This window comes from Hippoglossus hippoglossus, chromosome 19, assembly GCF_009819705.1.
Source record: "Hippoglossus hippoglossus isolate fHipHip1 chromosome 19, fHipHip1.pri, whole genome shotgun sequence".
Lineage (NCBI taxonomy): Eukaryota > Metazoa > Chordata > Actinopteri > Pleuronectiformes > Pleuronectidae > Hippoglossus > Hippoglossus hippoglossus.
In genome coordinates, this window is record NC_047169.1 from 6920912 (window position 1) to 6947486 (window position 26575).

General features: G+C 40.4%; 2 protein-coding genes across 7 annotated transcripts; both read right to left on the minus strand.

The window, feature by feature from the left end:
- Positions 1 to 31: 31 nt before the first annotated feature.
- Positions 32 to 16959, minus strand: aclyb (ATP citrate lyase b). 3 transcript variants are annotated; one of them, XM_034569863.1, is made up of 30 exons: positions 16788 to 16952; positions 13605 to 13786; positions 13341 to 13463; positions 12300 to 12362; positions 11754 to 11944; positions 11154 to 11233; positions 10807 to 10937; positions 10521 to 10639; positions 10270 to 10406; positions 9900 to 9961; positions 9480 to 9597; positions 9177 to 9331; positions 8766 to 8859; positions 8458 to 8514; positions 7270 to 7299; positions 5764 to 5905; positions 5088 to 5256; positions 4898 to 5002; positions 4533 to 4729; positions 4317 to 4398; positions 4113 to 4223; positions 3896 to 4023; positions 3709 to 3802; positions 3287 to 3441; positions 3020 to 3170; positions 2679 to 2822; positions 2469 to 2582; positions 2108 to 2190; positions 1524 to 1600; positions 32 to 1434 (listed from the first exon to the last, which is right to left on the minus strand). In XM_034569863.1, exons 2-30 carry the CDS (start codon positions 13761 to 13763, stop codon positions 1340 to 1342), a joined length of 3366 nt encoding a protein of 1121 aa, XP_034425754.1. In that variant the 5' UTR covers positions 13764 to 13786; positions 16788 to 16952; the 3' UTR covers positions 32 to 1339. The 3 variants fall into 3 exon arrangements, with proteins under 3 accessions (XP_034425754.1, XP_034425756.1, XP_034425755.1); XM_034569864.1 differs by lacking the exon at positions 8458 to 8514 and having other exon boundaries at positions 39 to 1434; positions 16788 to 16951; XM_034569865.1 differs by lacking the exons at positions 7270 to 7299; positions 8458 to 8514 and having other exon boundaries at positions 34 to 1434; positions 16788 to 16959.
- Positions 16960 to 18171: 1212 nt separating this feature from the next.
- LOC117752514 (dnaJ homolog subfamily C member 7-like) lies at positions 18172 to 26346 on the minus strand. Of its 4 annotated transcripts, XM_034569871.1 has the most exons (16): positions 26238 to 26335; positions 25021 to 25038; positions 23474 to 23557; positions 23280 to 23368; positions 22779 to 22903; positions 22578 to 22691; positions 22181 to 22255; positions 21846 to 21964; positions 21572 to 21725; positions 21132 to 21296; positions 20855 to 20946; positions 20695 to 20768; positions 20459 to 20605; positions 20222 to 20380; positions 19674 to 19748; positions 18172 to 19561 (listed from the first exon to the last, which is right to left on the minus strand). In XM_034569871.1, exons 1-16 carry the CDS (start codon positions 26306 to 26308, stop codon positions 19524 to 19526), a joined length of 1599 nt encoding a protein of 532 aa, XP_034425762.1. In that variant the 5' UTR covers positions 26309 to 26335; the 3' UTR covers positions 18172 to 19523. The 4 variants fall into 4 exon arrangements, with proteins under 4 accessions (XP_034425762.1, XP_034425763.1, XP_034425764.1 ...); XM_034569872.1 differs by lacking the exon at positions 25021 to 25038 and having other exon boundaries at positions 26238 to 26346; XM_034569873.1 differs by lacking the exon at positions 23474 to 23557.
- Positions 26347 to 26575: the final 229 nt, after the last annotated feature.

Sequence of the window (26575 nt, forward strand, 5' to 3'; positions counted from 1 at the left end):
AACAAATACAGACATTAACCAGCAGCCAGAATGAAAAGTTAAACAACACTTGTTTTATTATTATACTACTATATGACAGCATTATTACAAAAACAAAGCATTTTTTTTCACAGTTAAATAAAAACAGCAAAACAAAGGTCAAACATAACAGGCTGTAAAGTGGGTGGTTTCAAAGCCTTTTGAGTTGGTGTCAAGACTTCAACGAACAAATCTTTTACAGATCCCACATATTATAATGAGCAATCGATTTCTGCTTTCATGGTCCCTCTCCAAAAGATCCCTCCAAGACTCACAGGGCTCATTCATGAAGCGTTTTGTCTGGTGTGTCCACACGTTTGTGTTTTCTGACAGAACAGCAACAAATGTGGTTAGGTTTGGATTTATTGTAAAGGTCTCGAATGCATCTAATTTACAGCTGCTGATGAATTCCCACCACTTGTCGATAACAGGGTTTGTAAACAGGGTAGTTGTCAAAAAAGGCAATGGTGGAGTGACACTTAAATCAGTTGGTGTTTAATTCCTTCAGCTCATTACGACACCTCCTTCTCAAAATGTCAGATCTAGATTAGCTCTGTAATAACAACCACCGGAGCCTGTTTTTAAACTTTTAAACAAAGACAACAACTCCCTAAAAATAACTTTGGTTTATTTTTTGGATGTTTCTCAATGGGAGTGAACCGTGGAGAAGAAAGGAAAATAAATCATGGGTCTACATTTGCTAGAGTTTAAACTAAGGTGCAATACTCAAAGACAAAGCATGCGTAAGCACACTTTTCTTGTGGCTTGAAACAGGGAACTGCTGCATATTTAAAATAAAATAAAAAGGTGATTTTTTTTTTGGTAAGTAGTATTTAAGTCCCACAGTATTGCTGAGCTTGAACAAATTTCTCTTATCAGCAGCTGCAGTTTAACTTAGACTCTGTAACACGGGTCAGGTTTGAAATGGGCTTTGAATCCTGCCCCCTCGTACCAACTAAGCAAAACAGATTTCTTCAGCATTTGGTTTTAAAGTACCGGTAGATTTTAAGCTCCTGCAATGGCTGTAATTTGCATTGGTTTGGCTCTTTGTTCAAAACTGAATAAGTTACATCTCAGACTTTTTTTTAAATAATTTGTCAAAAGATAAATCTAAAAATATACTTCCCCTTTGTCTCCGTAAAAACTAGATTGAAAACCTCTTCCCAGATCCCTCAACCAGAGAGTAGTTCAACTTTCCAGAATCCTCAGCCTTTTTTTTTTTTTTTTTCAGAAGGCAGCTGTTGTCATAACTGGAGAGTACCAATACACCAAGTGAGACGGGCGGCCACATCAGGAAGTGCGTCCCAGTCTGATGTGCAGTTTACATGGACATGTGTTCAGGGAGAACATAGGAGATGTCGTCCCAGGGGTGTCGGTACAAACCCTGTTTCAGTCTCTTCTGGTCCAGGTAATGGCCTAATACAAGACAAACAAACAACTTACACTTGGTCTTGTTTTATCACTTTAAACAGTTGGTGTCATGGCTCAGTCTTAATGGGACTCACCAATGAAGCCCATACTGCGGCCAAGGACAAAGATCCCATTCAGTGCACCGATCTCCACAAACTCGTCAGCCTCATCTCTGGAACCAGTTCAACATTCATGTGAGAAACAATACAGGGCAGTCAGCGTGAGATCAAAGCAGAGAGCAACAGCACAGACAATGCACTTTTGACATCCAAAAGTTTTTCAAATTTATTTAAGAATAATTTTATAAATAACAGTATAATTATGTTTAGTAATGTAATGTAACTATTATCCTCCTGTGGACACCCATAGTGGGAGGCTGGAATATAATACAGTTGTAATAAATAATAATATATAGCTTGATAGAAGATGAAATTGTCTGGAAAATATTTTTACATGGATGATTTAAAATGTCTTTATATCTGCTTACAACTACACTATAGTGTTATATAAACCCTATGCCTATTAATGATAGATAAAAGAAAAGTTATAAAACAAGTATTCAATGGTTTCAAAGTTGTGGTTTTTGCCATACTCATTAAAAGTCTTAGCCCATATATTTTATGTACTCTGAAATTTGCAATGGTGATAACATTTTTTGTTTCCTAGCAGACATTCTTACCGTGTGAAGCCGCCACACGTCCTGAGCAGGTCCACGAAGGCAACACCAATAAAACCATCTACATTAAGGATCAGGTTGGGTTTCTGAAAATAAATTAAAAAAAGCAAAAATCAATTCATCTTAATTTCAGAAGAATATCAGTGAGTTAGCCAACCCTGTGTCTACAGATGTTGGACTGAAATGAGTGTATGTCATTATAATGTTCTTATTCTAACATTTGAATAATATACAGGTTCCTTTACAAATGCCCTGATTGTAGCTTCTGACATCCTTTCAGACCATTTCATCTCATTAGCGTTTTTGCTTTTTGAAAATTCCTCATATAGTTTGTTTCCCTCTCGCTAATTCAACTGACAAGTACCTTCGAGGTGGTGATTTTCTCGACATCGAGGGCGTAGTCGAGTAGCTGGGTGGAGGGGAAATTCTGCTTAACAAAGTCCTTCAGAATCTGCACCCGCATGTCCGGGTTGTTGATCTGAAAACAAAGAAACTGTAATTTTTAATATGGATGTTTTGTCTTGAAGAAACTCTTATCTGCAGAAGAGATTGTGAAAAGCTGAGCGCTGCATACCGATTTGACCCTGTGGCCGATGCCCATGATCAGCTTCCCGTCCTTCTTCATCTTGTTGACAAACTCCATGGGGAGCATGCCGCTGTCGAATGCTTTGCTGAACTGCTTTGCAGCTGCATCCAGAGCCCCCCCAAATCGGTCCCCCTGAAATAAGTCAATACATAACAATTCAGCACAGAAACATGTTGGTCAGTTTGAACCATTTTTAAAATCAAAGTGCAGGGAAATCAGTTTAAAATCTAGTCGGTAGAAAAGTACATATTCCTTCCACTTCTGTTATTTTGATGGTGGCACAGTGTGAATGCGTATGTGTGTAATGTCTTTGTGTCGTGAGTACTGACGATGGTGAGTAGGCCAGAGGTGAGGCTTGAGATAAGGTCTTTGCCAGCACGAGCACAGACAATGGTGTTGTGTGCACCAGACACAGCTGGGCCGTGGTCCGCAGTCACCATCAGGCACATTTCAATGAACTGGCAGGCGTAGCGCGGCAACCTTGACAAAAGAACAGAGATATTTCCACTGAAAATAAGTTTCTTAAAAAAAAATAAAGAGCCATCGCTTCTTTCCCCATTAAAGAAGCGATCCCTGTCTGACGTAGTCACACTAACCTGCGCTGGAACCAGAGCAAGCCCAGCACTCCTCCTAAACCCATCTCCTCTTTAAAGACCTCAGTGATTGGCATGCCAGCGTAGATGAGCTCCTGGCCTCGCTCGTCACAGATGCTCGTCATGAACGAGGCTGGTTTACGGATCAGTCCCAATTCCTGGAGAAAACCCAGCGGTGAGTTCAAGTGTTATGTTTGCGGTAAAAGTGGCGTCATTAAAAGTTTTGGCCACAAGAGAGCGCCAACATGTTTATATTTCAACTTTAAAATGCTAAGCTCTTAACATACTGTACCAAGGTCAGATTTCTTAAACAAACAAATCCTTACCATAAAGGTTTCTTTATGTTATGAGTCTATCTACACATCCTAAATAGTTGCTATACGACAACTAAATATTTAATGTAGTTTAATCATCAAGATGCTTACCCTCGCCCAGGAGTAATCCATAGGTACCGTCGGGGGAGGAACCTCCTGAGCAGGAATGATCGTACCATTGGCCACCAGCTCATCATAAACAGTCCTGTTTCATCAAATATACAAACACAACATGAGTGAAAAAACCTGAAAACAAATCAGGGATAAACTTTGCATGATCATGTGATAACCCTCTCACTTGATGACGTTTCCCAGCTCATCAAAGCTCTTCGGAACATAAGCTCCGGCGTCCCTCAGAGCCTGGTTCTTGGCTACTGCCGTTTCTGAAGCCTGGTTGGCGCAGGCCCCTGCATGGCCAAACTGAACCTGAAGATGACAGCACAACCAAATTAATCAAAAACACCAAATCCTCACCCCACAACAAAATACTCAGCAATTTTTTTTCCTCAACAAACCTCGGAAGCAAACATGGTGGCACAGGTTCCAATACACCAGCACACGACAGGCTTGGTTATCCTGCCCTCTGTGATGCCTTGGCAGATCTTGTACTCCTCTGTGCCTCCGATCTGGGTTGTTAGAGTAAAAGATATAAAAAATGACAAATTGCTTTACCCACAGGTCAATCTGAAAATACGAACATTAGCAGAGCCTGTCCCCACCTCTCCCAGCATGATTATCATCTTAATCCCTGGAGTGTCCTGGTAACGAAGGACGTGCTCCATGAACGTGGAGCCTGGATATCTGGCAAAGAGGAAAAAAACATAACATAAGTCCTTCCAACAACAAAACATTTCGGTGTTGTCAAGATAAAATCATCTTGAATTCTTAACTGTCTTGGAGTCCAAAGCAAATAATGTGCAAATAAGTTCTTGTACCTGTCTCCTCCAATGGCAACACCTTCATAGACGCCGTCTGTGGTGCGGGAGATGATGTTGTTCAGCTCGTTGGACATTCCCCCAGAGCGCGACACGTAAGCCACACTGCCAGGACGGTAAAGTTTGGAAGCCAGGATGTTGTCCAGCATACCGCCTGTATTGCCGATTTTAAAACAGCCAGGCTTGATGCCACCAACCTGGGAAACAGAAAATAAATTTATCAAATTAACTTTTCACTTAAAACAAGTGTAACATACTGCTTACATGTATCTGTACAAACAGAGACAATGACATCTAAATTTACAGTCTATTGTAGAAATTGCAGAGAGTCCAGCTTTAAAAGTTTCAGTTGGTGTGATGCGTACCGTGGCGGGGCCAATGATCGTGACAGCTTTCTCATCAGCCATCTTGATCAACTTTCTTGTCTGTGCTTCAGGGATGCCCTCAGCTATAATGGCAATAGTGTGAATCTGGAAACACAATCAAATAAAAGACTTAATTTTAATGTCTGACTGAAAATCACATGTTTATTCAGTAGAGAGTATGACTTTCTACCTGTGGGTGCTGCATGCCCTCAATTGTACTGTCGAATGCGGAGCGCAGAGATGCAAAACTGATCAGGACGTCCACATCCGGATGCTTCTTCATGGCATCGGCCATGTTCTTATAGACTGGCACCAGGATTTCTTTGTGGCCCCAATAGAACTTCTGCTTGTGATCCCCACTGGGCAACAGGAAAATATAGGAATCTAAAGTTGAGCTGACTAGATTTTCAAATTTATCATTTGTCAGAATATGAAGGCATCAGATTAACACATTTTATCAAGATGAAATGTCTTGAAAGATATGAAGACTTGAATTGGTAAAACAAGATTAAAAAAAACAGAACTGCAAGTTAAAAGTGGCTGAACAGCACCATGTGTTCGTTACATCATCTTAGTTTGTGAAAACAGATGTTTCTTCCGAGTACACAAGTTTCTCACACACACACACACACACACACACACACACACACACACACACACACACACACACACACACACACACACACACACACACACACACACACACACACACACACACACACACACACACACACACACACACACACACACACACACACACACACACACACACACTTTCTGAAATAAACAGTTGTAACAATTTAGAAATGTATTGACCCTTGTAATTTCCTTAAACTGAGGCAGTGGTTAGATCTTGGGGAACCTACGTGAAGGGATAGACCATGGCTGCCACCGAGGGTTCTTCCCGGGAGCAAACGTAGTCAAAGTCCATCATGCCTTGCACAGCACGGGTCTGCATGCCCCAGACAATGGCCTTGGTGTTTTTTCTGAAGAGTGTGGTGGCTTTGGCTACATGAAGGAGAAGGCAGAGAGAGAGCGAGAGAGAGAGAGAGAGAGAGAGATTAAAGTTAGCGATGAAGAGAGAAATTAAAAATTAAATCAAAGTCAAGAGAAGGAGGTCTGGCTCAGATAAACACCAGGAATGGGGATGGAAAAAAGTAGAGAACAGAGAGATCTTGTTACGAGGACAGAGACACAGGAGGTAGAGAAAATAACTGATTGACGACTTTTCACCACTGAAAACACAACTACAACAGATCGTGTCCGTCTTTCTTGATGCATACAAGCATTTAGTATGTTACCTGCCACACAACCTAATATGTCACACTTCTTATGTACATTTTGTCGACCCCCCTCACACCGTTAAAAGGATTAATTTGGGACCTCAGTGTTAATATTCAAACTTGTACAGGGGAAACTTTACCAAATGATCCACACTGAAGCTCGATTAGAACCATTCCATGCTCACATGCCAATAACAACTCATAGTCCTGCACAAGGCCTGTGCAGTTGCACTGTGTGAGATAAGATAGATTGGCCAACTTCACTTCCTCAGAGGGTGAAGGCTTCATCGAAGCGAAAGTACCTTCTCTGCCAATATGTTTAGGTTGTTTTTCAAGAAACTGTTTCTACTGTGGGCTTGTAAAAATTGCTCAATGCTCTTAAGAGACATTTTTCTACACCCTACTTTTTCATTTGCTAAGCACGAACACCATGTGAGGCTGTCTGAGAGACAGAACCCCCCGAGTGCGGATGACGCAGCTGTATCCTAGTAACTGAATTAATACTTTTCCCTGTCCAGATACTGCGATGACTCAGGAGTTAATCAAGCCCATATGGGAAGAATAAAAAATAAAAAAACAACAGCCTGAAATATGAGGCATAGTAAAAAGCATCTGGAGACTCAAGTTCAAATCTCTGTTTTGAAAGCAGAATGTCAGTTTACAATGTGGCTGGAAATATTTATTGTTATTCACTACGTCACATTTGTTCCAGTCCTACCAAGCCTCTCCTCTCCTCTGCCTTCTGTTGTTACATCTGATCTACAGTAATTCAGGCACACAGCGATCAACTGTCCAGTGACATTTTAGGATGACACTGGTTGTACAGAAACCAAATACTGTGAGTGGGACTGCTCAATTTGAACCAACCAGAATAACTGATAGTTTTGTCCTTATGTGCTCCTAAAAGATAATTGTTACAATGAGTTTTTCTATATAATTTACAGCTCCAAAGGAGAGTTAGCCACCATCAGAAGGGGGAAAAAGGGAGGGACAAACTGCTGAGAAACATCACAGAGCAGACAACGATGGGAAGGCAGAGGGGAAATAGGCAGAAGACCGAGAGGACTGGTTTTTCACACCCTTGCATACCTCCGCTGCAGCCTGAAGAGGCTTGTGCTTCTGTGATCCCCACGGGATGGAAACACAGAATGTGACAAAATAAGCACAAAAAGAGAAAAGAATGAGTTCATCTTTACCTTATCGTTTTTGAATAGACTTCAATGCATTGTGGCAACTGTGTTATCATCTCTGAAACCACTCCATTAAAAGCCTAGCAGAGGAAAGAGCATGCAAAGCTCAGCTGCTAAAGAGCATGCCTTTACTGTGCTGCTATAAGAAGCAATCTAAAATGTAAAGTCAAGCCGCTATTCAACTCTCATTCCCAAATAGCCTGAGATGAACTTCTGACACAACAGCACACAACTAGACTCAACAAATCTTTTCATAAAGATCCTTGTATTTATGAGCCTTAGCAATAAAAACTAAAACGGGAGATATACTCAATTTGGTGATTATTTCCACAATTTAATTATTTTTATGTATTAATACAAAAATATTATTGCTGAGGAAAATATACCTGGAAAAGAGTTGGAGTTGATGCAAACATGTTTATAGGGCTGTGCGATATATTTTGTGTAACAATAGAAAAAGATCTGTTGTTTCAGGTTATTTTGTTGGGCAGTAAATCACTTCTCTGTCAATGTTTTTCATCATTTGGACAGCACTTCGCGCAGGATATTGCATGAAGGCAACACAAACATGAAGTGAGAGAATGTTACAGAGAATGGGGTCATTCTGAACAGGAAGACTCGGAAGAGACAAAATGAGGAACATGTACCTAAAAGGGGAGCTACTCTTCTGTTGCATGGACATGGTTCGAGTCTGACGTGGACCTGAAAACAGTACTTTGCAAATTACGCTGCAGACTCCAACACCACTAACCGCTTTCATCACCTCCACAAGAATCATGAAAAACCATACAGACGGAGTATATGGATGAGCTGCAAAAGTAATCCAGACTCCGATGCAAATGAGTGGAAGCAGATAACAGCTGCAGTTGCAACTTAACATCTGCAACTTACACGGTGGAGAATAAGGAATGAGTAACAAATAACAATATGTACTGTTTTCAGGATGTTCTTGTTCATATCGCACAGCCCTTCATGTAGGTGTCACACACAGTCAAAGTCCTTTCTACAGAGATGAGTCAATAGGAAAACCAACGTGGAGCGTGAGGACAGCAGCGAGCAGTGAGGTCATGGCACACCTACCACTTACCTTTCCAATCGGCTGTGACCACATTCTTCTGAGGCCACAGTATAGAATGAAGAGAGTCTTAGAGAAACAAGCATGACAAAGACGGGGGGGTGAGAGGACAGTTTGTGCAGCAAAACAAAAAGAAGAAGAAGAGGAGGAGGATGAGGAGGAGGGAGAAAGCAAAAGAAAATGCAGAATAGCAGCGACCGCATTGGGGGAGGGAAAATATAGGAAGTGAGGGCAAGAGAAATGAAAAAGCAGAAGTGTATGAGCGCATGGAGTCTTGCGGACAACAAACAGCGGAGGTGAGAGTCCCACAGTTTAAATACCTGCTGGAAGACCTGCTTTACACTTTTTCGCTGGGATGGCATCATTAGGTGTCCTGGGTTCAGAGAACGACGCCGTCCTTGTTGTAGCTGGAGTCTGGAGCAGAAAGAGAAAAATAATGTTTTGAGATGGAACTAACAATTTCAGTCTTTCACGGAGAGCAATTGTAGTGTCTTTAAATTTTTGTTAATTCTGCAGAGGCAGACATGAATTTTTGACAACAGCTCTTTTCTTATAAAATGTCTTAAATGAATAATATGGTGCTGCAACGACGATTTGGTTTGTCCTCTGTCTTTAGCAAGTTTGCCTTCACAATAACGAAAATGCTAAACACTAAATCAGCAAATCAGCTCTTCAGCAAATGACCAGCAGATCATTCCATTTTTCCCAAGCAAGTTACTGAATAAAAATACCATTGCACTATTGCTGGCGTTGAGTAGGAAGTTGGCGGTATGTGCGTCCATTGGAGGCTGGTTGGGGATTGGCCGGTGGCCCATGGCCATTCCAACGATGGCTGTCATATGAGTTTCAGTACCAAAAACATGGATAGGAATACCTGTGGTCTTTCCTGCAGAGGAAAAAACACAATTTTAACAACTTCTGCTAATTTAACAAAAAATTCACAAAAAAGACAAAAAGTTAAAATTCGCCATCTTTCTTGTAATGTTTAGTCCAAAAAGCTTTCTCTCTCTCTCTCTCTGCATCAACTCACTCACCAACTTCCCCCATCACCCTCAGCCCCTCCTGGTAGTTGGGTCCACCACGTCGAACAAAGATTGTGACCTCATGCTCCTTCAGGGGACCTTGGTAGTCTTTGATGGCTCTGACAATGCCCTGAAGTGAGAGACAGGCAGGTCAGCTACAGGCTTGAAAATTATCAACATTTTTAAACAGTTAAGGCATTTGTCCATCTCAGAAAACAAGAGGAAACTTTGATTCCATGTTTTCTCAAACATACTAAGACACATTTAAAACTTCAAAAAACATTATTTGATGTGAAATTTCACACTGAGCTTCTCAACAAGCTGCTGCAGCTTTGGAAAGAAACTATTGCAGTGGTGTTGGCTTTTCTCTAAGGAACTACCTATGTGGCAATGTGATAATGTGTCTTAGATAAATATATCACTGCGTTTCACCTTGAATGTGGCTGCTACATTGGTGAAGTTGGCAATACTTCCTCCAATGATCAGCACTTTCCCTGTAGAATAAAGAGAGAGGAGGTGACATGTTAAGAGTATGGCCGTGACTGAAATTTGACACCCCCACTTACATAGTTGAAGTGACAGCCTTGAGGTCTATTGCTGGCCAAGTACAAATAGTTAACCTGGAGACATGCTAGAGGAGAAGGAACAGGTCACATTGAAGAACAATGATTAAACACAGAAATATCCAAGGTAATTAAAGGGAGTCCATTTTCTGGTAACCTCCTTCTCCCAGCCTTTCAACTTTGGCCAAGTTTTCGGAACTTCTTTGACGTTGTTTGGAGAGGGCGTTGGCTGCACTTACCTTCAGGATGTTTTTCACGCGTCATGAGCGAGAGGATGGTTTTTGCATAGTCGTAGGTCTGCTGTTCGCTCGGAGCGCCAGAATATTCGCCATAGTTTGCCAGCTCATCCACTCCACCCAAGTCACAGATGGTGTCACTTAAGAAGAGAGAAGATGGACTGTCAGTACTGTGTCCTGATTGTAGTTTGTAAATCTTCCTAACTCCTGTTGGCTAAAACGTCTTACATAAATCTTGCAAAACAATGGACTACCTGTACACAACCGAAGCTCCTCCTCCTGCCACCATGGTCCAGATCCGGCCACTAGGGTTCAGCAGGGTCAGCTTCAGACTGGCCCCGCTCTTTGAATCCAGATCTGCTATGTAGGCCTCCTACAAGTGACAAATCATATATGTATATAAAAGATTACTAGGTATGCATGTGATTAAAAGAAAATAATCTGTAAAGTCAAAAACATATACCCCCAACATTATAACCCCAAAAACAACTTAAACGACACAAACTTGAAAAGTCTGATTTATTGTTCTTCAGATCTCACCTCAGGATATGCCTCTCTGCCAAAAGGTGGTGGGAACTCAATGTCACCCCATTTAGCCTTGCAGATGTAATCCGCTGTGGCATCAATTTTGGCGGCCATGTCGAGGACGTACACTCCTTTGTGGGTGACAACTGGTTGATAGGAGATAAAGTATTCAATGATATATTTTCTAAAACATTACATTACAGAGCATTATGATTATCAGAGGTAAATGTGATTGTTTAAACTTGACATTTTAAAACTTATTTAGCAACTTTTTCCTTCAAATTAATAAAAACTGAAGAATAACACGGAATCTTGCTTGTAGGAATCACAAAGAGCTGAGTAAAACATCACATAGTAATTACCAAGGGGGTTGATCTCGAGGTAGGTGAAATAGAGGTCCTCATAAAAGTTGAAGAGACCCACGATAAAACTAGACAGGGCTCTTTATGGAGAAAAAAATGAAGAAAAGTTCAAACAGGAAATTAGAGACAACTCTTAATAGAGAACCACAAAGTTAAATAAATATGTCACAGATGAATTCACAGTGTTCACATTTTCCTTCTCAGCTTAGAGCTCTGAAGGAAAAGTTTAACTGTATGAAAGAGAGAGATCAGCATGTTCTCTGCTCACAGTGGGGTGGAATCCAAAAAGGGAGATAATAAAGTTCAAGGTCAAGAGCAAACAACACAGGAACACAACTAAAGAGAGAAAGTCTCTTTAGTTCCCTGGCAGGAAAATATACAAAGCCACCACAACCAGGTTTCCACTGACAGATAGATATAATACATGTGTTATATATGATGTAAAAGTGGCAAGTTATCACTTTTTATATCGATGACAATAACTGGCTCTCTGAAGTGAAGCAGAGTCTGCATTTTGAAAGTATCAAATAAACACAATATTGTGATCTTTCTGTTATGCTATAGATCTTTCCATGTGGATAAAAAAGGATGCATTCGTACTCTTTCTTATTTTCAGGAACGTGCGTGAGGAGCTGATCTCTGACTTGCTCCTCGCTCAGCTTGTCGTCCACTGCAACCATCAGCCTCTGGGCCTTGGCGTCCACGTCGCCCACCTCCACTCCTCCCTCGTGGTGGAAAAGCACATGGTCGCCCTCACGTGTGGCATAGATACACACATAAAACTCCTCTTCCTGGTCAAATACATGGACACACAAAGACATTATCATAGATTGACAAGTTCTTTTAACATTTTACTTGTTTAAGTGAGCCTGTTCACACACTTCACTGCTAACAAAAAACGCACACATACTGCTGCACCTGAGTTTGTTCGTTTCTCAACAAATGTTAAGAAATTAACCAATTAATCACATGCTCGGTGACCTAGAAGTAACATAATAATTTATGAAAGCTGGTCCTGGAGGTTTTATTGCCCTGCTTAGAGGACTGACATTTTCTTGGTTGTTGTGGGGTCTATGCAGCTCTCTGAGGATTTAAAAAGGCTATGCAAATATACTAGACTTGACACAGGAGGGTGGAATACATTACCTGTGTGTGTGGAACAAACGGCTCAATGAGGAAGTTCTTCAGCACACCCTTTGCCTTTCCCACCTATTAAAGACAAACCCCAAACATGTTAGTTTCTGGCTCTAAACTAGAACCCATTGAAATTTACTAAATATAAAAGACAGTCTTAGTTTCATATTAAACATCTTGGTAGTTGCTTTTTTAATACTTGCTCTCACTAAACAAAGTAAGAAACCAATGGCCACAGTGGAAGTATGGCCTCTGCCTGTTTGGAGAGCAGATATGCATGTCTGTATACATGGTTGACCAGAATAGACCCCCCCCCCCTCCTCCATTGGCTTTACGTCACCTCTGACCTGACAGATCTAAAGACAGATCTACACATAAGCTGGTGGTCTATGAAACCAGACAACATGCGCCTACACATGACAGGTCCTGGGAAAAACAAGGAAATATAGCTTACGTTCTCTCCATATACTGAGAAAAAAGAAAATGGGGCACTAGTGATTCAGTACTCAAAGGTCAAACTGTTGGGCAAATGTTTTTGTAATTTACAAGATAATAAGTGTGAATCAAATTGAAGAGTTGTTTGCTAAATATATGCAAGATGCAATGAATTTGCATTTTAACTGCTTTTAACAACACATTTACCAGGTCTGCCCGTGTCCCACATTTCTACCCAGGGGATAATAAAGTTGTATTTCAAAAAGAATAAAAAAAGAATAATAAGTCACCCTACAAAAAAGGAGACATTGTGTTGGCCAATCAAATACATCCAAGTGAATATTTCTGGTAGGTTGCTTTGTGAACTTTGCAACATGAACAGCATTTTTATACTGATTAACCAAGAGATCACAGCAACAAACAATAACTAAAGAAGTAAAATAGTCCTTTATGGTAATATAATCCACTCTGAAGTGTGTTGATATCTAATAAACTCTTAGATCTGTTACTCTTAGCTCGAATTCTTGGATCATACCTCATTGTCTCAAAAGGTAATGCTGGATTGTTTTTGGTCTAAAATCTCACTGTGCCAAAAAGGAGGGAGTACAGTAAACTTACAGTGGTCTCTTTCATGAGGTGGCTTTTGACCCATTCCTTGACACCCTGCAGGTCCAGGTTGATGCCCACCAGCCCAAGCTTCCCCCGCCGCTTGATGAGCTGATCTGGCTTCACCACGAGACGCTACAGGAAGAGCGAGCGGAAGACAGATGAACCACAAATCAAACAAAAGCCACGTGAAACCGATACCGGGCAAAAACTTGCCTGGTATCATGTACAGGCATTTGTGTTTAATACATTTTAATGAAAACACAGCAGCTTTACCTCTGTCAGCAGCCATGGGTGCTCCTGCGTGAGGCTGTCCCAGTCAGTCTCGGTGGTTACTCTGGCATAGGAAAAGCGATTCTGCACGGCCGCTGAAGTGCAGATATACTTGTATAAGAAATCTTTTCCTGTCTGCTCTGAGATGGCTTTCGCCGACATGGCTGCGCTGGCTAGCACAGGACCTTTAGAGAGAATGAGGAGGACGGTCAATTTCACAGGAGGAACATGATAATATCTACACAATGATGGATAAAAGATAAACAAAAAAGAAGCACATGTGCATTGGGAGCGACATGAAACTACAGGCTAAGTCACTTTAGAACAAGACGAGGACTGAACTACTATCAAGCCCGATAAAAATGTATGTATACAATATTTAATGACCTTGGTTTAATCAATAAATGGGTGTCAAGAAAGAAATTGTGTACAAGCGATTGATTAAATGTGCTGGAATTAAATTGTTTAAACGGTCCCAAAATCGTGTTTGACAAAGTAAAAGTGACTCGTCTTCATTTCTGAATTCAAGCCATGTGACCTTCCAAGGCTTTCTGATGCCTTGCCAGCAACACTTATCAGTGGTTGAGATTTTTTACAGAGACAAAATACAGAGATAAAGCGTGAAAGCATTTTCTATCAGCTGCACGGCCACATACCAAAATATTCATGATGGTTGCCTGAGTTCAATGCTACACTAAGTTTTCATGCAGTTGTTTTGATGCTGATAAACTCAGATAAACAGAGAATTCTATGATCTGAACTTGAAAATGATCTGGTCTTTAAAACTTAATAATTCTACCAACTCATCGTAGTGACCTGACTGCATATTTTGTCAGATGTGTGTATTAATGTCCTCATTCGTCTAAAAGATGATTTCTTTTTAATATTGCTAACAAAGCAAGCATATGGAAAATGTACAGATAAAACCACAATACTGCAGAGTTTGAATGTTCCTGTTTGTGACTGACGACAGTTTCATTACTCTGATCTAAATGACTTTGTTCCAAACCTAGAAACCTGAGATCCACAATGAAAACAAATCCCTTTGTACCTCTTCAGTCATGTTTACTAATTAAGCCGTGGACTGCTTTCATTTCACTGACAGAGTGTCAAACTGTCAACACACACTTTAGAGACAGTGGTGAATCCTCAAAGGGACTTTTACCATTTATGAGCTTGAAATGAGAGGTACAATCATACTCTAACATTCAGTCAGTCACAGATCCTGACCTCAAGTCCATGACTAGTCTGTGCACACAACTCAAGTCCCCTTGCGTCATTCAACAAACCAGCCTTTGTGCATTAGATAGTAAGAAAATGGAAAACGACAAAATCACATGCAAGTGTTCAGAGCAAAGATCCAGGTGGAGCTCAAATTATTCGTCAATCAATGATACATCAATAACTGTTAGATTAATCAATAATAAGAAAAAGAATGGCACTCTGAGTGCATACCTCTGCCAAGGCCCAACAGTCCTCTTATACCACATTTAAATTCACTTGATCCACATATTTATTTGGATGTGCACATACTTTCACACACTTAGGAATATCAGTCCCCTAAATGTGGAAGACCTCTGTGAAATCAATGTAAACTGTGAAAAATGCATGCAACGTTAAAGGAAGAAAAAATTAATAAATCCTGGCTCTGCCCCATGATCTGGATCTGCTCCAAAAACTGATGGGTTCCACTCTGAGCCATACCACATCCTTCCACAAAGTGTTGCTGTAGTTTTTACACAATCTTGCAAACTAACAAACAAACAAATGAAAGTGAAAACATAGCCTCCTTAGCGGAGGCAGTAATGGTTAGTTCCGGCCCTAAGCACAGAAATTATGCAAAACCACAGAGTAAATAAGATTTGGTATACTACTACTACCACCAAACCCTTGGTATGAAGCCAAAATGATAAGTGAATCATATGTAGACTTAAGATTATTAACTGACAAAAACAAGAATCCATCAGATCTTGCAATCTAACAACAACATGTGATGAACTCAGATGAAGACTGCACCGGTGACCCCCCGACATTCCCGTTTTATTCATCACACAATGTTGTCAGACCTGCTCTGCAGACACGCCACTGGCAATGTTTCGTCAGCGAACACAAACAGATGTTAATGTGTAGTTCATGTTTCTTTTGGTGTGGTGCCTGAAGTTTACAGCTCTAATCTAAAAGGAGATGCGGAGCTCCTGAAGGTTTCCACCATTAACTAAACAGTGATAAGCAGTGAGGCTTGATAACATGAATCTTATCTCCTCTGCGATACCGAACATATTTTATTGTGGTTTTATTCCAGCTTCTGAAATACAAAGCTCTGTGGAAGCTGCAGCACCGCGATGCATTAAATCTGCAAAGGGGTCTGTGACATGCAACCTGCAGGGTTTGGCTTAACAGGCTGACCTGCCATGCTTTCAGAGGCAGATGTCCCAGTATTTATCCTGCACATAATCCACGGGTCCTGCCCATTGTTTGAGACTATCTAGCCGTGAAATGAATGTCACTGTGCGGCTTTCTGAGATGGAAGGAAGCTGGGTTTGGAGTCGGCAGGAGCAGCAGCAGCAGCAGCACACGGGCCGGTGAAGGGGGTTAGTGGGTGGAGGTGGTGGAGTTGATGGATGTGGTGCTGCTGCTTCAGAAACAGCTGTTGTTTGAGGAATCCATCCAATGCTCCATCTACATGCGTCAGGCGAGCACTAAATGAATGGAGCCCCTGTAAGCAGCAGCAGCAGCTACCACACCCACCCGTGCTAGCTCTGCCTGCCGGGGAAGTTCAACAACTTTAAGCCTCGAGTAGCCACGGGGCTGCATAAGGGAGCAACCTTTGCGGACATTTCATTGACACATGCAGGAAAACATCCAGGGAGGGGAGAGATGACAAGCTCCCCGAGGCAGGGGCTGCTAATTAGGGTTAGCATGCGAGTAATTAACGCTGCTAGTGATGAGGCAGTTAATTGAGCATAACATCCATCTTTAAAAGACTTAAAACTAAAAAGAGACATTAAATAAAGCCCGTGTCATCGCTGGTGTTTGCAGCAGGAGCCTCGCAGCATCTCATATCCGCTGACCCGGACTCCTGACTCACTCACTCACCGGGGCTAACCGCTGTAGCCTAGCTAGCTAGTTATCAGCTAACACCGGGCTTTTAGAAAACACACACACACACGGGGCGGAAGTGATCACCTCGTCGGTCGGAGTCGCTTTGTTCCAGAAGCCGCGGACCCTCGTCCCGCAGAGAAGTGCCACCGCCTGAAGAGTCGCTTCTCCTGGTCCCCGGTTGAGTCCTCTGCCGTCCGTCGTCTCCTCCTCCGCTCCAGTGGTCGCACCACAATCTGGCGACCGATTACACGTCGCTGCCGCCCGCTCATTGGCTCAGAGCGGTCACGTGTGAGAAGCCAGACACGCCCCAAGGCTTTCTAGTAAGAGCAGCGGTTAGAATAAAACACCGTAAAACTGTAAAGATTCAAATAAGCCTTGTTCAGAAAATTACAAAACGTGCACACAAAAATTCCTCATTTTCTGTATTTTCACTTTCTTTGTTTCGAAATTCTATTTTAGGCGTTTCATTTGTAGAAAAAAATAAAACCAAGGCTTTATAATAAGAACAGTGGTTAGAATAAAACTATGTAAAACTGTAAACATTAAAATGAACATCAGTCAGAAAATTACAAATCATACAGCCAAAAATTCCTCATCTTTTTAATTTGACTTTTTATTGTTTTAAATTCAACTTTAGGCGTTTTGTCTGTAGAAAAAAATAAAACCAAGGCATTATCATAAGATCATAAGATTAAACGCCATAAAACGAACAATTAAATTATCCATCGGTCACAAAAGTACAAAACATACAAATAAAAAAATCCTCACTTTCTAATTTTTTACATTATGCATTTCAATATTCTATTTTTGGGGTTTTATTTGTAGAAAAAAATCAAACCAAGGCTGTAGAGTAAGAGCAGCCCTTAGAATAAAGATACTATAAACACAAATTTTAAATTCTTATTTTTTACAAAATTCTATTTTAGGTGTTTCATTCATAAAAAATCCAAAACAAAAATAAAACCAGTTTCAGAGAAAAACAGAAAAATGCTTGTGCACAAAACTGATATTTCTGGTGAAAAATTACTCCAGTTAACATTTTACAATAAATGTTATCGTATAGAAATCTATAGGAAGATGTGGTCAGATCTTTAAGCAAAAGTGACTTAGTTACAAGTAGATGTCATTAAATATTGTATTATTTGTGCATTTACATTTTAACTTATATACTTTACATTATTTAGTTAGGTAGTTAATTCTAAAAAACAATGCATCAGATGTTTTGTATATAAAACCTTCAAAGTAACTCATAAGTTGTCAATAGTTGTCAACCAATTGCAATGTAGTGAAATAAACATCTTCCTCAGAGTGTAAAATAGAATAGACTAGAAACACTCAAGTAGATTGTGCATTTTTCATTATGTATGTATATATATATATTATATATACACACATACACAACTCAAATTAGCAACGTCGCACATCTGGTAACTGAAAAAAGATACATTTTCAGAGAAAAGTCAAATACTACGGTAAAAGACAAGCCTTTATTTACATTATAAGAAAAGCATGTCTTGTTAATACTGTGACAAGTTGTTTTTAAATGATACACAGACGAAATAACAAGAAGCTTCCAACCTACTATCGCGGTCCCTTTGAACAGGTGGAACGAGTAGGGGAAGTGCTGCACTGGCTGAACGTGCATGACGAGTTTGGGTGAATGACGGCTGGGTGTGACGGCGACGGCAACAGGAAACGTATCGCACCTCATATTTGTCAGGATGAAGAATTTACAGGTAAAAATCAATTTACTGACCAGACAAGAGAAGGGGTTTCCTATTGAAGAGCACAAAAAAAACGGCATGAAAGTGACTGTTGTCATTTGCAAATAAGACGGGGCCTGCTCTACTGCTTTTGATGGTGTCACTGACTGATCTGCTAATTTTGGTAAGGCACCACTTGAATTTGAATGAAACAGTCGAACAGATGCGACTGGTGCTTTCAACAGAAGAAAAACTGGGAGGTGTGTGGATGCGGATTTTGGCCCGATTCAGAAAAAAAAAAAAAAAGAACACAACTTGCACAATCTGTTAGTGACGACAATGATGCAGAAAACATTTACAAATGAGTCTCTTACAAAAGGAGGAAGACGATGGCATCCTGCTGCATACATTTTAAGATACACAGTACAATAAATATAAATAGACTGGGGAAGACTGAAGAGAAAAAAAAAATATGAATGGACAAAAACAGCTTTACATTCAAGTCAAATATACAATGCAAAGTGGAGAAGAGGTGAAGGGACAATAACCCAGCAAGTCGATTCTATATTTGGCAGATGAGCCAATAAAACCTGGACACACATTCCAAGAGTTCAGTTTTGTCCTCAACAGACTATCCTGAGGTCAGTTTTGATATTGAACTCCTCCAATACATAGACTTGTTCAATGGATACCGGGTGACCCAGTGGAAACTTAAAAATGTTTGTCATGTTCTCTAAAAGAAAAATGATCAACCATGACGCTTATATTTCTAAAGCATTCCTTATTACTTATCACCTTTAGGAAAGTCGAGGCAGTTTTGCAAGACTACATTTCATTTAATATCATTTTGGCAATGCCGTCATGCTCTGAATCAGCTGATCACAACCTCTTTATCTTCATTGTTAATTCACATCTAAAGTCTCAGGATTTCCCCTTCCGATGATTGTTAGCGTCAATGTAAGGGGCAAATTAAGAGAATGCAATAATCAGAGATCTCTTCAGAGAAAGAATAGTTGGGAGATTTTTCTAGACACTCATGAGTAAGAGCGTCACAAGGGGACAGTGGGCCCAACTTGATTTTGTCCTCATCAGAACTGCAGTTTCCCACATCTTCACTTTAGCCAAATTGGAAGAAGAAATTTCCAGGTCCATTGTCTGGAAAAACAAAACAAACAAAAGGGTTAGTTTATATGATGAACCTTCTCAGATTGTTTCTTCCATGTTCAAAAAAACTTAAGATGTAAAAACTGGAAAGAAACTAACTAACCTGGACTGGAATCAAAACTATATCCTCCCCCGTGTCCACCGAAGAAAGCCCTGAAGATGTTGTTCGCATCAAAATCTGAAGAGAAAGCAAAGCAGTGATTAACTGGTGATGGCCATCTTCAGGAAATATAAGATAGAAAATGTATGCCCAAAATCTCTCAACTAAACAAAGAGTGGTGGTGGTAGCTTTTTTTAAGTAGTTGCCGGAGAAAACATTTTCTTAAATTTGAAAGATTTAGAGTGGTGAAGATTGTATGTTGCTTAGACAAGTGATTTCACCTTTTTTCAATGTTTGGATGCAAGCTCACTATATCTTTTGATCATTTGCTCAATTTCATTATTCATAACTAATGGCACATGGTGACTTTGATATGCCCTTCAATAATAAACATAACTATAACATCTTCATGTATTTGACTATGTGTACATTTTGGTTTCACTGCCTCCAGTTTGAAGGCTGTGAAACTTGTTATGAACCCAAAGACCAAGCTGATGCTTCAGTTATTCTTTTCTATCCTTCCATGTCCTGTAGGTTGAACGTAAATTTACCTCCACCGTCCATGCCGCCGTTGTCGTCATCCAGGTCGTGTCCATTGTCATAGCGGACCTTCTTCTTCGGGTCGGAGAGCACAGTGAAGGCTTCGCCCACCTCCTTAAATTTCTTCTCCTCCTCTTTCTGCACTTCTGTAGAAGCTGCACTGTGGCGGTCTGCGAAACAATACAGATATTTACCAATTGAATATTCTCAAAAACTGGTATTCTGTGTGGAAAAAGAAATATGTCTACCTGGGTGGTGCATGAGGGCGCGTTTGCGATATGCTTTTTTGATCTCATCATCTGTGGCATTCTTGCCCACCCCCAGCACCTTGTAATAATCTTTCCTTTTACTCTTCTTCAGCTGCAGCTGTGCCGTTTTCAGCAGATGCTTGTGATCTACAGTAATAAAAGACAAAACAAGCCATGTAAGTATGTGTACATGTGACCAGCCACATAAAAACGAGACAACTGAATCAGCGGCGTACCTGCAGTTTTTTCTGTCTGGTAAACTTTTTCATAGTCCCGTACAGCCTCTTCATACAGCTCAGTGTCCGTGTAACTACAAGTCACATAAAGTCACTCAAAAACTGCACAATCCTGAACAACAGAACGCAACATTTGTGGAACATACTCATGTTGACTTACCACTGTGCTCTTCTTAAGTAGGCCTTGATGTAAGTGTCATCGAGTTTGATCGCACTGGAGCAGTCATCAATGGCTTGTTTTGGTTTCTTCAGCTGTTGACGAGGAAGAATTAATGACAGTGAAATGATTGGAGCCATTTTTAAGTAAGTGATCAGTATTATTGATCCAGTTCTATTGAAACAATTGCTAGTTTAATCATTTCCTTGCCCTCTGAGGATACTGGGCAAGCTCATGTTAGTATGTCGTATTAGACTTATGTAGACGTGTTGCCTTTTACCTTTGCTCCTGCCGTAGCTCTATTGCAGTACAGTTTAGCGTTAGTCTTGATGTTGTTGGGATCTATCGTCAGGGCCTCAGTGTACAGTTGGTAGGCAGCGTCATAGCTGCAGTTCTTGAACGCCTGATTGCCCTCGTCCTTCTTGGCTTTTAAGGCTTTGGCATTCTGATTTAGGAAGAGAACAAGTCCAAGTGTTACTTAAACATTTACATAAGCACCATTAGTGGTCAGAAACTCAGGGTTCCTTTAATTAAAGTTGATAACAATGTCTTTCAAACCTACAGTAACTGATCACCTTTACAACATGTGGCAGAATTTTGGATGCAATTTGTATTATTTCAAGTATTTGTCATTAGATTTCAAAACACCAAAATAATGTCTATAAAAATCCTTGTTTCTCATTACAAACCTTAGTCAAATACACAAAATGACAATCCTACCCTGCAGGCTAGTCGGGCCTTTTCATGATCAGGTGCCATGCGCAGAGCCTGGACGAAGAACTGAACAGCTTTGTCAATGCAGTCCTCATAGTAGAGACACAGACCTCGAACGTAGAGTGCGTCTGCGTTTGTGGAATCCATTCGCAGGATATCACTGTAAAAGAAATTTGAGGAATCAAATCCACCACTATAGTCGGTAAGCTACTTGAGGAGAACCTGTAAAATAATGACCCCAACACCAGTTACTTCATACTAAAAGCTTAAGTATTCCTACCTTGCTACAGACTGAGCTTCTGGATAGCGTCCCAGCAGAGCCAGACACTCGGCCTTGAGGATTTTAAAGCGGTGGCAGGCAGAAGCCAAAGCTAAGGCCCGATCCATACAGTACACCACCTGGACCAGGACGAGAGCACAAGAGTTACTATACCCATTACGCTCCATCATTACATGAAGAGAAATGCAAATACTGAAGCTTTTTCAGTCAAACAAGCTCTTGTTGGTGTTTCAGTACGAAAGAAAGTGTTTGACTGACAGTCATAGACCCTAAGATGAGCTGAGATATGGAAGTATCCTTTCGAGAATTTGCTGAAAAGAAGAACTGTAAAGTACCTTTCTGAAATCCCGCTTGTCAAAGCCAAATTCTGCCATCCGCTCATAGTCCAACAGAGTCGCAGAATTCTTGTTCTAAAAAAAGACAAAACAAAGACAGGAAAAAAAAAAGGTCATCTCTTGAGGATGCAGTCATTGTTTCCCTAAGAAGTACATTGAAGTGTAAGTGTGTGAGCCCTACAATGAAGCAGCAGCATAAAACACTACATAAGAGATCAATCATGTTATTATAAGAAGGAAATTAGGAAACATTGTTAAACTGTAGTGAACAAATCAGACTATGACAGGGTACCACCGTCTAACTCTATTAATGAGAAACAATGAATCATGCAAATTATACTCAGAGACTGTGCATGGTGTATAAATCAAATATTTATGAAGTCAGGTGATCACCCACCTCCTGCTGGGCCTCTCTGTTGCTGGGCTCAAGTTCCAGAACCTTCTGAAAGCAGCGACTGGCTGCCATGGCATTTCCCAAAGACAGGTGGCACTTACCCTCACGTAGATGACCCTGTGAAACCAAAAGGGAAAATGTCTTATTTGTAAAGATTGTGTAAGAAAAAGAAAACTCTTCATTTGAAAGCCTGTTCAAACTGACCTTCATGAAAGATTCATCCAGCCGCACAGCCTGCTGGGAATCTTCAAGGGCCTCTCGAAAGCGACTAAGCATCATGAGGGTGGCTGCCCTGTTGCCATAATAACTTGCAGTTTTGGGGCAAGTATCTTAAGATGAAACAAAAAGAATCCATGTCACACAGGCAAACGGAGATGTGGATTGAAATTCTTGAATAAAAACAATAATACAGGGATATTTCCTAATGCATATTCAAAACCTCATGTACGTGTGTTGAGAAAAGCATTAAAATGGGGGGTTAATGAGTCAAATCCTAATAGAAATTTCCCAAATGATATTTGTTTGACTGATTTGTTAGGCAATGAACTGATAAAGTAAATCTGACAAATCTCATCTTGAACTATTCAGTGGCTGCTGTGTACAACAACATACCTAAGGCTGCAACTAGATGTACATGAGTTATTCTAGTCCCACACCAAATCCCTACAAAAACTCCTTTCCAGCCATAAAGACTGGTTAACTCACCGATGGCCTTAGTGTAATAGTTGAAAGCCTCAGAGTAATCTTTCTTGCTGTAGAGAGCGTTCCCTTGCTCTTTGAAGCCTTCAGCCTCCCTGGAGAGAGGAGACACAGAAAAGATGAAGCCAGTACTTAACAAAAGATAAAACAAAGCATATAAAAGAAGACAAAATATTCTGCAAGAAACCGGTCAATTTTACATTTCTATCCATGTAGGGATTTCTTGATGGGACGCGAGAGTGTGAGATTGGCTGACAGGACTCGCCTGGGTGTTATACCTGGAACTGGGACAGAAGAGCAGGGTACACACAGTGCTGATAGTTCCAGTACTAAACATAGCAGTGAAGTTCGCCTGCTGAAGTCCTGTCAGACATGCCAAGTGCTAAAGGGTCACTGCTGATTCACACTTTCAAGGAAGAAGCTACTGCTCTGCTTGTTTGTGTGGGGGGTAAAGCATTTTAAGTCAGGCTACACCAATAAGAGACATCACAGTGGGTGTTTTCCTTCAGCTGATATAACATCACTTACTAAGGCTGGGAGCAGAAGAAGACAATTCAACAGAATTGCATATTGGCGAAAATGTGCTACAGTTTTGAGTTAGGGTCCAGCTAAGAGTCAGTGTTTGAAAGGGGAAAAAATGGCCGCCCAGGACCATAATAAATGCAAAAATAAAACCATGAAAGCATAGATTATATCAACAATATTTTTGTGACAATGCAACTACACTAAATAATATTAAAAGGGATAGCTTGCAATTTAAATGCACTCACCACTATGCCGATTGGAGGGGTGGGTGAAGTGTTTGAGTCTACAAAACACTACTGGAGTCTCAGGGGTAAACGTTGTTGGAGCAGAATCCGATACAATTGATGTCAAAGGTGATCTCTTCTTCAGACGCGAAAAAAAACAACATGCCCCGACATTCATATTGACTCAAAATGAGTTAATTTTCTCCGTGTTTTTAGCCTTAAAGTCCACTGATATCTTCCTATGAGGTGCGTTCACCTTGGACGTGCTAACATCTGCTAGCTTAGCCACTTCCAGTGGACTTTAAGGCCAAAAACACCGTGTAAATGAACTTGTTTCGAGTGGAATATGAATGTCGGGGCTTCCGGACACTTGGATGACACCACCCGAGCAGGGTGGAGGCATGTTATTTTTTTTCTTTCTGTTTTATTATGTCTGAAGAAGAGGTCACCATTGACTTCAATTTTATCGGATTCTATGCTCCAACGCTGTTTATCCCTGAAACTCCAGAAGTGTTTTGTGGACTCAAACACTTCACCCACCCCTCCATCGACATAGTGGTCAGTAGATAGAGTGCATTTTCATTTTTCAGTGAACTATCCATTCAAGGTTGCGTTTCAGTGGTATTGATATTACCTTTGTAAAAATACACAAGCGAAACAAAATTTTAAATGATATCACGGCTTTATTATCAATTAATCAACATGTTATTAAAGTAAAATTCACTCACAACTTAGAAGCAGGTTATTTTTGCAGCCCCCTGGTGTGTTACAAAAGGGACATAACACTAAAATGGTGAATGTTCACCATTAATTTGTAAAACCATGTTGTACTTTTTAAATAGTACAAGAATCAAGGTTTTGTTTTGTAAAAAATCTGCAGTAATTCAAATATGTGTAGTGCGTAAGTTTCTGGGTTTTATTATAAAACACCAATAATTGGAAAAGTAAAGAGAACACTACAGAACATGTTTGACTTGACTTCACATAAAACTACTCACTGTACATCATTGCTGACCCTGAGGGATAATAGGAGAATAGGAGAAACAGTGTCATCATGATTTCCCTGCTCAGACTCAGTATATCTACAGAATTGTGATTCGTAAATACAGTGGAATCTACTTCATCCTGGTACCTTAGTTTGTTTCAGTAGCGAACTGAACAAAGCACTTCATGCAAGAATGTCCCACGACATTTATTTTATCATTTAGATCTTTTTAAGAAATTATCTGAGCAGAGGCGCTTTTAATATTTGTGGCAACATTTATGTAAAAAGAAGCCACAAACAAGCTATGTATAGAAATTCTCAACCATTAATTTTGCATATTTAAATTGAATAAAATTCTCATAGTATCGCTGATGACATCGTTTATTATTGACTTCTGTCAGTGTGATTAAACGTGTAATTGTCATATTTAAAAAATTGAAACCAAATGTGTTACCTCACATTTACAGTGAAATGAAAGCTCGGACATCTCACCGGAAACTGAAAGAAACATTCGCTAGCTTAAATGGCCAGACGATAATCCCGATTCTGTTGATAATACTGAAATCTACACTGAATCGGGTTATGTTATTTTTTTATATTTTGAGCCAGTTGTCGATGTTGGGGGCAAAATGCAAAGTTATATAACCGCTGCGACTTTATCTAAGAGTTGAGTACCAAAGGCTAGCTCGGTGCTCGCTAGCTAGCTAGCTGCCTATCTGCTATAGAAGTTTCTCGAAGGCGGAAAAGCACCGACCGCTGAAATGTCCAGCAGGGAACCGGATTAACGATTTATTGTCTCGTCTGTAACGTGTAGGTTTAAAACACGTCCACACAAACCTGTTAAATAACCAAATAATATGATGGTTTTAGGACGTGTGTGGCTAAACATGTGTCGCGGCTAACGTGTCCTATGAGGCGCTAGCAAACAACAACAATAATAACAAACAATTTCGATGATTTATAGTTTCACAGACGTGCTGTGTTTATTTCCTCAGGTGAAGACGTCGTCCGTGGTTTATAGGAACAGACACAATCGGGATTTAGATTCGGTGAAACACGCTGCCCCCGTCGGTTGAACCCCGGCATGCTAGCATCGTTAGCTGGTCCCGGGGCTGACCGACCGCGCGGTGGTTTGCGAGGCTCGTCCGAGAGCCAGAGGTCGGATTCACTCGGTTTATTTTCGGTTTACACGAACAACACAGTCAAACACAAAGTGAGTCGTGTATTTACCGATCCAGCTCCTCCTGGTTACGGATCTGAGGCTCCGGATCTACCGGCATGTCGATGTCAACAGCTGCCATTTCTGCTGGAGAGGACGAACAGGAACGGACGTCACTTCCGGAAGAGCATTTATTTATCTATTAATTAATGTATCTATTTATATTTGGAGGTCATAATAAACTACGCCACTGTAAAATGATTTAGTAAAGAATATAGTAAATACACGCACACACGTCTATAACATATATTTTCTTTTACTTTTCTTTTTTTTAATAAAAATGTGTTTCTTTTTTACAAATCAATAAATGTTTTAAATTTTTATTAATTAATTAATGTAAACCAAACAC

Bases quoted from the DNA above. Each gene is read 5' to 3' on its own strand.
- LOC117752514 (XM_034569871.1), bottom strand. From the start codon at position 26,308: ATGGCAGCTGTTGACATCGACATGCCGGTAGATCCGGAGCCTCAGATC. The intron at 22,692-22,778 runs GTCAGTTTGAAC...TTGGTTTCACAG, and splicing joins TGGATGAATCTTTCATGAAG to GGTCATCTACGTGAGGGTAA. The intron at 21,726-21,845 runs GTAGGAATACTT...TTTCTTTTACAG, and splicing joins GAAGCTCAGTCTGTAGCAAG to TGATATCCTGCGAATGGATT.
- aclyb (XM_034569863.1), bottom strand. From the start codon at position 13,763: ATGTCGGCGAAAGCCATCTCAGAGCAGACAGGAAAAGATTTCTTATAC. The intron at 10,938-11,153 runs GTAATTACTATG...CCTATCAACCAG, and splicing joins CCTCGAGATCAACCCCCTTG to TTGTCACCCACAAAGGAGTG. The intron at 8,515-8,765 runs GTATTTAAACTG...TGTTTCTCTAAG, and splicing joins TAAAGCAGGTCTTCCAGCAG to ACTCTCTTCATTCTATACTG.